This window comes from Thalia democratica, chromosome 3 (genome assembly GCF_965202585.1).
Source record: "Thalia democratica chromosome 3, ktThaDemo2.hap1.1, whole genome shotgun sequence".
NCBI classification, from domain to species: domain Eukaryota; kingdom Metazoa; phylum Chordata; class Thaliacea; order Salpida; family Salpidae; genus Thalia; species Thalia democratica.
In genome coordinates this window covers 38984592-38998118 of record NC_139167.1, presented here as the reverse complement: position 1 = coordinate 38998118, position 13527 = coordinate 38984592, and the positions used below count along the sequence as shown (strand labels likewise).

Genomic DNA, 13527 nt, shown 5'->3' with positions numbered 1-13527 from the left:
TTTTTATACTAAATAAATTACTTTTTAGCTAAAAATAATTATTGTAAAGTTCATCTAGTTAAAAAGTTGACGATAAAATATTACTTCTTACTTTAAATTGTTTTTCATACAAACAAAAATTTACAACCCGTAAAGTAATTAATTTTTTAAACAATTGATAACTTTTTTATAATAACATAGTATACAGTTATCAAAACTTTTTTCATAAACATAATTTTTTTTTCTGAATTAACAACTACAAAAAATTATTATTTTGAGTATTTTAATTCAAACTATAGATTTTTAGAAGGCAAAATTTAAGCTATTTAAAAGAAAACGACGTGTTTTATTATTTTTTAATTTATAAGTTTCTTTGTAAAATTACATGACGACTTATAAACATTTAAGAACATTTAAGATATACTTTTAAACAACACAAATTAAAAAACTGTAAATTTATTTCAACGTCCTTGCTAGATATTTGAACAGCTTTTATTAAGAATGAAATTTAAACTTAGATTTATTTTGTTTAAAATTCATTAAGACTGTACAGTACAGTTATAAAAAAAACATATTTATTGGTACATTAATAAAAAAAAAGGTTGTACTTTGTTTTATTATATTAGTACTTTATTTAATATAACGGAAGTGACTGATTATTATATTTATAAATAAAAAAAGTTTAATGTAAAATGAATAATTTAGACACAGTTAGGGTAATAACTTGCGTATGTAACACTAACCTAGTTGCAAGCAGTGCTCGAAAAAGTTATTTTAAACTATGAAAAAAAAACAGCTTTCAACTCTGAATTTTTACTTCAAAACTAAACTTTGCATTCACCTATAAATCTACTTCACAACAAAAAACACGCATATTAAAAACACATTAACATACACTGTGTACTTTCCGCCGACGACTGGTGTAGCTTGAAATGTCAAATCGAGTTTTCATGTAAACAATTCTGACGCGAAGTTACGCAACCTCTGCACTGGCACGCAACTTCTCGGCACGCACACAAACTACCAGTTGCGTCTTCCACGAATACATGACAGGTTACAAGCTTTTAATGGCTTTATCCCATAAACCCATTGAAAAGTCGACCCAAAGCCATTATCGAGGCTTTTAACGTTTAGACGTCTATGATGTAAGGTCATCTTTTTGTCTTTAAACTTGTGTTCAATACAAACTAAAGTTTAAGTTGTCGTTCGTATAAATATTTTTGGTTACAAGATTAACTACTTTCTATGAACGTAAGTTTAAAAAAAAGTATTTAATACCTTTAGATCGAATTATAAAAAAAAATAAAATTTGAAAAAAATTGTATTAACGTAATAAATTAAATAGAAAAAAAATAATTTTATATAATATCTCAACGAAAAAGCAACACATTTAGAGTTAAAAAACACTAACACAGCTTCCAACTATTTCATCCTAACTTGGTGAAAATTTAACACTTACTTCCTGCAAAACAAATTTACTACAAAGTTCAAAGCATCCACTCTCACGTCGAGTCGTTCGACAGCTCGGAAGCCTTCGTGGAGTTGGAAGCGTTGCTGTTCACCCTCGCAGCCGGCAGCTGCTCCTTTTTGAACGCGGGGTTCGCGCTCCCCCCCGACCGCTCAGACTTTCTCGTCGAAGCCTTGAACTTGAGCGACTGGAACCCGCTCGATATGGTGTTGCTGAGCGTGGTCGACAAACTCCTCTTCGAAGCGCTCGACTTGAACGAAGGCGCCCTCGTGTGGCGACCCCCGCGCAGCACGCTGAGCGCCGCCTTGCGGAAGTCCTTTTGGAAGACGTTGTATACTAGGAGGTTGGCGAAGGAGGAGAAGGCGTACAGGTAGAAGGAGACGAATATGCCGGTGGCGCTGAACCTCGACAGGCACCACTGGTTCTCCTCCATGAAGGTGGAGTGGAGGATGACTGCGAAGAGGGGAAAGGTGAGGAGGGTGAAGAGGATCAACAAAACTGTGATGGTCAGCACCAGGCTTCTGTTGAAATATTATTTTTTAAATTAATATATGTTAAAGCTTTTCATAAATTTAAATATAGAGTTTGATTGTATCAAAAAAAAGTTACAATTTATGTTTTTTTTTCCGACCTGTCAACGCTTTGTAACTTTTTCCCTTTGCTCGACCTCCGTCTCGAGCTTCTCATTCTGTTGAGCATGGTTTGGCTTCGCACTAGCAACATGATTGTGAAAATCCATGTGAGGAGAAACGGGATGATCCATATCACCACGGCGAACACTATCGCATGCCAGTACCTGTGAGATTCAACGATGCATATATTTCAACAACAAGCTTACAAAGTTTTAAAAGATTAAACTTTTACTTAGTAATTAAGTTAAAAACCTTTAAGTATGAGAATAAATTCCTGACTGAAATATTACGGTTTATAAGAATAAGTGGCTTTTAAAATGTGCGGTACTTAAATTATTATGACTTTAAACATCTAGTATTACGAGTTTTAGAACAAGTAAAACTTTAAAAAATATGTATTTGAAAAATTTATAAGCAAAATAAGTACAGGACTACAAGAAAGATAATACTAATAGTTTAATATCTGTACAAGCTCGTTTAGTTTATCAAAGACCCTTAGGCTTTACAACAATAAGATGTAGTTGCTGTTTACAGCAAAATAAACGACCGTGTAAGTAATCATTTAAAACATGGCTTAGTTATTTTGCCGCATAAATAATAGATTAACAAAAGCAAGAACAAAGTTAAAACGCCAAGTACAACATTTTTTTTTACAAAAGTCTGTGACATTAATTTGTTCAAAATTATTTAGTTTTTGTTTTTTACAAGTTTTACATATGCTTAAAACTATAAATTGTGGTTGTATAATCTGGCATAAGCCTCTAAACAAATTCTAAAAGCTACTACAGAAATCACATGAAATACTTTTAAACATTAATAAAGTACACTTACATTTCGAAAACGTTGTATTCTAGACTTTTTGTTACATTATTCGTTGAATTTTGTGAATCGATCGTCAAAGAATCAACCGTCGAAGAGACATTTTGCTAAAATAAAAATATAACGGGTTAAACTATATAAAGATTAAAAAAAAACTGTTTTTTTTTATAATGATTAAGGTATACATTAAATTATTATGTATTTAATTTTAATTTATTTATCTTTTAAATAAGTAATTAATTTTTAAGTGTTTTTTTATCTTAAAAAATTAATTCAACTTTTTTTGATTTTCAAATTTATTGTTCGTAGTTTAAGTTTAAGTACAGCAGTTTTTTTATCAAAAATAGATGAAAAAATTTAAGAAATTAATATGAAACTGAAAACCATGCGTTTTTAAGTTATAAAAGTAACTATTTATATTTTTGCCACCACGTGGGTTTATTTATAGAAAAAAAAGACTGTTTTTTTTTTTGTTTCATACTGGTTCAACATAAAGTATGTACTTAAAACTGTTTTCTCATTACTTTTTAATTGTATCAAAAAACTGTTTCTCATGCTTAATTTTTAAAATAAAACTTTTTTTACTTCTTAAAAAAAATTGTTTAATTTAGTTTTTGAACAAAAATTAAGCGTATTAAATTTATTAGAATTGATTATTTATTGATCTTTATTATTGTCATAGAAAACTGGTAACAGGTTTACACTTGCTGTGTACTACAATTAATTATCTAAAAAAATATTTAAAAAGTTAACTGACCGCATCAAAAGACACAAAATCTGAAAATGTCGTCAGCAGTCTTCCAGAGTAGAAATGAGGCGAAGCGAACACGATACACACCGAAACGGTGGTAGCGAACAACCACTTGATTAGAATTAGCACGAACGCCTTGTTCTTGGTCATCAGTTCCCCGACTCTGTATCGAACCGGCCATCTCACAGATAAGTATCTGTCAAACGCCAGAAGAAGCAAGCTGTTTTGATTATAATTTAGTTGTAGTTGTTTTAAATTAAAGAAATCACAATAACATACATATTAGTTTTAACTACATAAAATTACACTTATAGGTAAGGATTACGTTCTATTAAAGCTGTTAACATAATGAGTTTTTTAGCTTTAAAAAAAAAAATCTGCAATAGTTAAACACTTGAGATTCGATTATTACGAGTTTTTAAGCTAAAAAACTAATTGAATTAACTTGCCAACAAAATATTAAAGAATAACGATAAAAATATACACTATTCTAAACAAAACATATCATTTATAGATATCTGATAGAAGTTTTTTCTTAATAAATGTAGCACATTAATTTTTTATACGGTATTCATTGTTTCTTAAAGCTTTATATTGCGAGAAAAATTTCAACTTATGATTTGTGAAAATTAAAGTTTTTAGGTTTGTACAAAATTGCAAAATCGAACCTGTAGACGTTGACGATAGACTGAACTATTGCAACAATTGCAACGAAGCTGGAAGGCTTAAACAAGTTAGTTACGAGTTCCTTGGAACTTTCCAAACCGACTATTTTCAGAATGTTATTGAAGTGAACTGTGTGGTGAGTCGATACTTGACCGAACAAAAGTAAAGTGTCCGATCGGTTGTACTGAATCGTAGTAAGTAGGTTGTACCCGCTTGAAGGTAAGTATATGCCACCCAACAGGACTCCTGTACACACGATTCGATATGTTATATGTTTTTCGTAAACTGATATTTTTTAGTATTTTCTTTTAAAATTAGATTTTTTTTCAAAAATTAAAATATAATAACATGCTTATCAACTTTTTTGCATATTAGATAAAATTTTAGTTATTACGAATTTTAGTTATTTGAAAATTTACTATTAGTTTCTTGCTTTTTAGTTTAGATTTTATCACTAGAAAATGTTATTAATTACAAAAATGCTATTTAACAAACTTTCACCTACAAATTACTAAAATCCAAGTTTATATTCAAACTAAAAACCCAGCTTAATTAAAAATTACTTTATCCACAAACAACATTTGCTCATAAATTATTAAAAATGCTTGACCTAAGTTAATAACTGTAACTGTGTAGTCAAAATTGTTGCTTAAAACTGTTTATTAATACTTTGTACAGTTTATTCATCACTTAGATAAATAAGTTTGCACATTTGTATTTATTTGCTTTAAAAGAATACTTTTGTTTTCTACAATTTCAATTTACTTAACTAAAAAGTAGAAAACTGTTAACAAATCAACATTATTTAAAACCTGTAGAATTGAATATTGACAAAAAAAATAACACTTCAAAACCAAAAGTATTCTAAGAAATGTATTAGTATTTTTAAATTATGTAATCTGCTAAAGTACTTTAACGATTTGTAACAACAACATCATTTCGTATAAAATTAGAAAAAAAAGCTTGTGAGCATTACCTGAACAAGCTAACGAAATTTTGAGAAGTCCTTGTGGGTTTCTGAGCGACTTGGTTTTTGTAAACACGACAATAATGAACATGTTAGCTCCAACTATTAGCAAGCTGAGCACGAAATTAAAAACTGTGATCGCAACAACCAAGTTTCGCTCGCAAAAAACTTCTGGATTTTCTGCTTCCCATTTAACTTCACAAGCAGGAAAGACTGCACATTTGTTGTAACCGATTTCGACTGTAGATATTTAACATTTGTAAACTTTAGCTGAAAAAACTATACTAGTTTTTATTTAAATATTGTTAAATAAAATAATTTTATTTCAAATCAATATTTCAAAACATTTAAAGGAGAAAATTAACAGTTTAATAGCAACAAAAGTTATAGTTTATCTTAACTTTACATATAAAATTACGATGTGTGTTTTTTGCTTAAGCTGAAGTGTTATTCATATTTAAAAAAATGTGTCTTTATCAAAACTAAGTTCAGAAATAAAATTATTAACAGAATAATATTTTCTTATAATGTACGAGGTTTTAGTTTAATTAAAACATACTTAGTTTTAAACGTTTTTATTTTGCATAACTAACTTTTAAGTTGATCTTTAAAGCAATTCAGGTCATAATTTTCTGTACTTAGAAGTAACTTGCTTGCAAATTGTTTTCGGTGGTGCTGTTAGAAGCAATTGTTAAAATTTAATTTTCCTAACAACAAAATTAAAAACAACAAGTATGCCTTAAGTACCTTTTATATTTTTAAACGTTTGTTTATTAATGCGGAATTTAAAAAGCAATGCTTATTTAGAAAAACGTACAAGTTAACTAGTTTTTACGAAAATGGTAAATATACATTTATCCACTACCAACAAAAACTATTTTTTGTAATTACCCTAGAAATTCTAACAACTTTAATTTTCATGATAAAAATAATACACTTAAAAGAAAATTAAATTTATATCGATAACTAATGATTTAGTACTAAAGTAGAGTCATAAAAAATTATTTTACTGCTTAAAATCATTTCGAATAAGTTTTTAAGTTTAAACAGGTTAAACGGCAATAAATATATATAATTTTATACTTTTTAATCAAGCAAAAATATACTTTTTCTTACTTCTTTGTAGCATCGTTCATATGGAGGCAAGTCCGGCTCTTTTCCTGAAAACCCCTTAATGTTTATGGTATGATTATAATTTTCCTTTTCCTTAGCGTTAAAACTAGTTTCATTGTGAATTCTTTCTACACTTTCTACAGAAGGTACCTCTAAGCTTTTACTGTAGTGCCCTTCATTTACTTTTTCCTTTGGTAGCCTTTCAGGTTCGGGCTTCGAATCAGGTTTTTTGTGTGTGTTTAGTATGTGACTAACTTTCGTGCTTTGGTTTGTTCTTAGGTTTGTCAATAAAATTTCTAAGCCAGTTTCCATAGCATCAGCATCATCTGTTTTAAGTAACTTCTCAATCGAATTATCGAGGTCTTGCTGTAGCACCAGTTTCTCAGACCGACAAAGAAAAAAGCAAATTGAATTAAGAAATATTAAAAATTGTGTCATCAAGTTCATGTTTTTTATAGTTATTATTTTTTTAACTAGTGTTCCTACAAACTTTTAAATGTTAGACAAGTTCTGTTAAAGCGTATTTGAAAATTACGATGGATAAAAAATATGGTTGTATGAGTTAATATGAACATTTTGTAAATTTTAACAATTCTTAGTTTTTTTGAACTTAAAACTTTTAACTTATTTAAATTTATTTTACTTTGAATAAAGTCATAAGAATAACATACAGTTTAGTTTGCAAATGTATTATACAATATTTAAAGCTTCTTTATTAACTTCAATTTTTATCTCTATTAAATAAGAATTAGTCTGCATATTTCTACTTTAAATAATCAATTAGTAATTTACTTTAACAATAGTTGTTTCCAAATTTGAAACTATTTACACTTAGTAATTAATAAAAAAACACTTTTTATGAAAACTAAAAATAAAACGCTTTTTACCTCTCTACGCTTTTTTAAAACTTTTGTACTTATGTTCCTAACCCTATTAAACTTTTAAAACTCTTTTTACGAATCAAGTAACTTGTTTTGCAACCAAAGCTCTAATGCGAAAGCGATAAAGTGTAGAGGGAATTATATTTCGAATTTCTTTTTCTTTTTTCTACTAATGCCTTCGGGCATCGTAGAAATCTTTTGTGTTACATTAATCCGCTGCCCGCATCTCACAAATGTCCACGGCTAATCCTATTAATTATAAATTTAATATCGCTACTGCAGGTAAATAGTTATCTGTGAAGTAAATTTTTTTAAACTTTGTAAGTCTAAAATAATAATGGAAGAAAAATAACAAGCTGCTAACAATTTAAACTAATATTAAAAATGTTGTATTGAAGACATGAAAAAATTAATAAAATTAACATCGAATGTTTTGACTGTTAATGAGATGCTTTGTTCTCCATAAATACATCGTTAATTTTTTTTAGTATTTAAAAAAAAAACAGTTTTTACAATAACTGTTGCAGCATTTGCTATACCTAAGAAATAAAGAAAGTACTGTGAAAAAACTAAAAGAGAAAATTTGCAACGATCGCTTTTAAGTACTCGTATGACTATCTCTAAGTATAAAATATTTTTATGACATAGAAAACAGTTAATACAATTAAAATTACTTATATTTTAATATTAACCTCTAACCAAAAGTTCATAAAGTTTAAAGCTTAATTTTTTTTGTTTGGTTAAGTTTATAAGCTGGCCTATAATACAAATTTATGAAAGTAAGTTGTAGCTAGAATATCTGTATCGCAACTAATTTCTAAACTTTTCTTTATTAGAGTCAGATAAAAATTTGCAATTTTTTTCACTTATTTAAATAATTGTATTTTTAAACTGAAATAGTATTTTTCTAGAAACTAACAATTTTATTTGTCTTTTGTACAGGAAAGTACTTAAAAGTTTTGTACAAAAGTCAAAACGATGTAATTAATAATTACCTTAAAAGGTCATTTATTTTATATGTCTACAGTTTTTTTGAAGTATGTTGCTTAAAATTTTATGAAAATATCTAAAAACTTTAATTATTTTAAAGAAAATAAACAACTTTATTTATTGTAACAATATGAGAAAAATGTTTAAAATAAAAACATTTATTTAATGAACCAAATGTAAATTAACCTTGTAGGTGATAGAAACTACATTTATCAGAATATGTTTGATTAAAAGAAACTCATTTTATAGTAGACTTTAAAATTAAGGCAAACTTTTACAAACTAAACAATAAAATTATGTCGTCTATTTACAATACTTTTTAATCAAAGTTTAAATACAATTTTATTAGTACGTTTTTTATTATCAAAAGTTGGTCTTTATCAGCGAGTTTTTAAAGAATTGTAGAACTTCGAACACATGAATCTAAATAAATTAATTCAGTGTTTATCGTGGCTACAGTTAAATTACATATAAATCTTTAACTAAGAATAATTAAATACTTAAGTACATCACTTAACTATGATAAAATAAACAAAAAACAATCCTAAAATTGGTTTAAGACCACCCAGTACAATACTGACTTTTTTTTTGATGTGGTAAATTTTGTTTATTGGAGTTGCGATTAATCTGATCGAATGTTTACATCATCATTAAAAACGTTTTGTTTAAAATCCATCAAAACTTATCTGAGTTAGAGATTGCACAATTTTTTCAAAACTTGTTTTAACTACTTTATTAGTTTTTTAGGAGTTTTGTTGTATTTGTATTTTATAATTTGTTTCGAAATCTAACTTTCAAAATAGGTTAAAGTAGTTTAAAAACTATAATAATTAAAAAGTCACTTTATAAGAAATATGTACACTTATGTTTCGATTTCCAAATATTAAGAAACTGTTGTCAAAACAAATAAAACCTGTTTTTATAATACAGTTTAATTGAAAAGGTCTAAAAAGTTATAATGAGTAATTAAGTAGATAGGTCAACATTTTTAAATGGTTTGTCATTTTCACTGCTGAAAGTCTTTTTTTTTTTTAAATTTAACTGCAAAAAAAATTTAGTTCTGAAAGTTAAACATTAAACAAGTTTTCCTAAACAAAGTGGAAATATCGTAATAAACTTTCAGTGTAACATTTTTTTTGTTAAGTGTGTAAAAATAAAACTTTTATTATAATCGTAAAGGTCTCATGTTTTAACATTTTCTTTTCTTTTTGATTAAATCAAACGTTAGATATTTTTTAAATTTATAAAGCATGTAATTATGATTGTAAATTTTCGACGTTTTATTTACGATGACTCAATTTTTTTACTGCGCATATAATTTGAAAATGTTCTTTGTTCAACTATCATTTCTAAAAATGTCGTAGAACTTTAGAAACTCAAGTAAATAGTAGAAAAAAATCGAGTAGGTTGTGAAACCCAAGGCCCACGGCCCAAATCTCTGGCTCGCGACATATTTTTTATATTAAGAATATCTTGAGCAAAAAAAAAGAGTTTTCCAATAAAAAACATTTTGAAACAATAGGGTGAAATAAAATTCAAACTAAGCGAAAATTTGTTAAAAAGCTCAAATTTATTTGTTTCGCGCAAGTTGTTTTCAAGATAAAAAGTACGTCGCAAGCAAGAGACTTATGCTTGTCTAGTAAAACATTACCCACTCTTATATTAAGCAGAATACTATAAAGCAATTTTTACAAAGTCGATAAAATAAATACAAAACTTAACGCTTTTTCTATCTAATAAAAAGTTGTTAATCTATGTACATTTGAGTTAATCAAGATGGTTGTTGTGTTATACATCTATTTTAGCTAAAGACTAAAGTTTTATTAAATTTCTAAAGATTTTAAATCCAGTATATTGTTGCTTTCACAATTACAAAGTTTTAGTTGTTATATGTTTGTAACTTTTAATCCTTAAAATAATCTAAAACATCTTAAAATCTTTAAAAATTATTGCTTTAGAAACACTATATGATCAAACTTTTTGTACAAACCCTGTAATAATATTTTATTTAGAATATATGTACAAACACTAAAGCTACAAATATAGTATATGCAAAATTAATCTATACAAAACTTGCCTACTTTTATTTGATTATGACAAAAAACTAAGTTATGAATTTTTATTTATTGCGTTTAGTGAAGGTAATGTACCAATAAGAATCGCTTGACCGCAAAGTACTTTTAGATCAAAGACTAATTGTGCAACAAAAATTAGGTTTTTGATATTAAAGATGTTAAATAATCTTAAAAAACGATTTCAAAACACGATAGTGCTTGTTAAAAGATTATTTTTGTACAACCTTGTATTTAAGACTGTTTATTAATTTTTTCAGAATAATTTTTTAATAAAGTAGCCCGGTAAAACTGTAGGCTCGCAATTGAACTAAAAAGAAATTTCGTTGCAACATTTTCAAATCTAGCGCACGGGTTAAAAGGTTGCCTATTCCTAGTTTTATTCATAGTTATTAAAATAAAAGTCTACATCAATGTAACAAGTTTTTATTGTTAAACAAAAAAGTACGAAAAATTATTATTATAATCAATAAAAAGCTACGAGCTTCAACAAAAAAAAAGACCTCATCTTTATTTTTAATGTTTTCATTAAATTCAAAAACTTTTTTTTTACCAAAGGTGGTTGAAAAAAATATTTAAATTGATTATAAATTTTATAGCTGCTACTAAAAGTTTAAAGGAGGTAAAAAAAATGTTTCATAATTGAAAAATTTAGTTTAACCCAAAGTATTAAAAACCATGTATTTAAAATATTTTTGAAGATGAATAGCTTATAACAAATGCACGAAAGATATGATGCAATTGACTTTTACAATGAGCATAAGCTTAACATTTACCTACAATCCTTTAAAGGTTAAACTGCTTTTATCTTTTATCAAATTGTAATAAATGTATAATTTGTAATACCATAAAACTGTGACTTTATAAAACGAAGTATTTTAATGGGTTTTTAATTTGACGAGCTTGTTTTGAAAATATCGTGAAATTAGATCAAGGAAATAACGACAAGCATGATAAAACGCTAATTTTAACAAAGAATTGTAACAAACTATTAAGGTACTTATAAAAAAATTGCTGAAATATTTATTCATCGTTGTTGTTTAACAGATCATTCAAACTCTTTAAGTTGTGTATTAAACTAATTAAAAACTGACTGATAAATATTATTTACAACAGATTGGAAAGTTTTTTGTTGTTTTTTCTTATTTATATAAAGTATTAATTTTAAGTATCGAAACTATATGTTATTTTATTTCACTGGAGAAAGTTTTAATAAAAATCAAGAGTAATTAGTTTGTCAATTGTTCTTATATTTTATATGCTTGATTATTATTTTTTCATATCCGAAATGGAGTTCATATATATTTTATAAAATCTTAAACACTACAAAATTTGATTAATTCTATAATTAATGTATATACTTTTGTTTATTTTTAGTTGATTGTTGTCATAGTTTTTCCACAAAGCTTCAACTTTAACTATAAAAATTTAAGTTATTTCAAAAAAAATTCCAAAATGTTAGTATCATCAACACTAAACAGTAATACTTTTTTTCATAGATAATAATGATTGACATAAAGTACACTAATTATATATAATTGAATAAAAAGCAACATTTTTGAGTTGTTGTGTACAAATAAAAACTTATTAGTTACTTTTATAGGATTAATTTATATAAAGATATAATATAAAGAAAGCAGGGTATTTATTTTACTTTAAGAATACTTTTTTCTTATGAAACTTAGTTGCGTATAGAACTAAGAGGTTTTGTATACAGAATTTGTCAAGATTCAGTATACGTATAGGTTTTTTTTTTACTTAGAAATTAATGTCTTTTACTACATTTTAATAATTGCTACTATCTTAAAGGTTTTTATATAAAACAATTCTAGCTTTTAAAAATAGCTATAAGATAGAAAAATATACGCAAAAATTTTTTTTATTGTAAAGTAAACTATTAGGCTTATGTATAGAATTTTTTTATTAGTATTAAAGCTAAAACAAAACATTCATATACACTTTATCATTTAAAATCTTCAATTTCAAGCTAAAATGTACATAATTTTAAAATGTTTAGGTATATACATTTTTCTTTATAAACCTAACTTAATTAATTAAACTTTTAATTTTAAGTAGATTTTGACAGTTTTTGTTAAGTTAGCCATTAATAACTTAAAGTTTAACTAGTTTGATAAAAGCATCTGGTAATAGCATTCAAGCTTGAAAGTTCGTTATTCGGTGTTTTTTTACAAAAAAGTAGATGCTTTAAACTTGCTACGACTAGTTTAAAACTTAAAATCGTGACTAAACCTAAGCATGTATAAGCAAAATTTTATATAAACTTAAGTAAAACTAGTTGAACTCGTGTTTAGTACAGAAACATACATAAACAAAAAATATTAGATTAATGGTACCATGGCTGTATTTTAAAAACAACTGCGAAAGTGATCTGTATGTGACCTTGAGATACTTAGATTTTAATTAAATTTGTTATAGATCATTAAAAAACGGTTTTAATTAAACGCATATGCTACAATAATTTGATTAATTATCTAAGTAATAAAAACTTATGTACTTTTTCAATGTATGTTTTATTTAATCAAAAAGATTGAAAACCAAATAGAAACTACATTTTTACCTTTTTCAAATAACTTATACATTAATATGTTTTTTTTATGTTTTTATGTACACGACACAATTATAATTGAAATACGTGTATGTTCACTTTTGTCGCTTAAGTTTTATTGATTTAAAGTTCAGTTGATATGAAATAAAAAATTGTTACTTAAACAATATGAACACTTTTTTTTCTAAACCTTTTTTGTATCATTTTTGTAATACTGCTGCATTATTCATTAAAAGTAAACAAAAAAAACGTAAACTTTTTACTTTAACAATTTTGATACTTATTTACAATTGTAACACTCAAAAAAGAACAGCATAAAGTTTTTTTTAACTTTTAAGAAAGTTTTTTAAAAACTTTTGATTCCTCTTTTTTTCTCTTACTTTTATAATACTTTTATATTATGTGTTTAGTTTGAAATCGAACAGCAAAAATTTTCAATTGGTATAAAAAAAATGAGACAAACTATTGAGATATTATTAAGAGATTCTAAATACATTACATTTTTTGTCCTATATGGCTCTTCAGTTGTAGTAAAAGTTTTAAAAATATCTTGTTTTGTTTTATATAAACATCTAACCCTTATTTGTTAAATTTACAATTTTCTTATTTAATTTATAAATTTT

At 26.1% G+C, this 13527-nt stretch overlaps 1 protein-coding gene across 1 annotated transcript; it reads right to left on the bottom strand.

Annotated features, from left to right (window-relative positions):
- Positions 1 to 643: 643 nt before the first annotated feature.
- On the bottom strand, positions 644 to 6872 carry LOC145831708 (uncharacterized). The gene is made up of 8 exons (XM_082939023.1): positions 6399 to 6872; positions 5876 to 5957; positions 5292 to 5522; positions 4318 to 4561; positions 3656 to 3869; positions 2911 to 3005; positions 2079 to 2243; positions 644 to 1968 (listed from the first exon to the last, which is right to left on the bottom strand). The coding sequence occupies exons 1-8, from the start codon at positions 6840 to 6842 to the stop codon at positions 1482 to 1484; spliced, it is 1962 nt and encodes a 653-aa protein (XP_082795149.1). The 5' UTR covers positions 6843 to 6872; the 3' UTR covers positions 644 to 1481.
- Positions 6873 to 13527: the final 6655 nt, after the last annotated feature.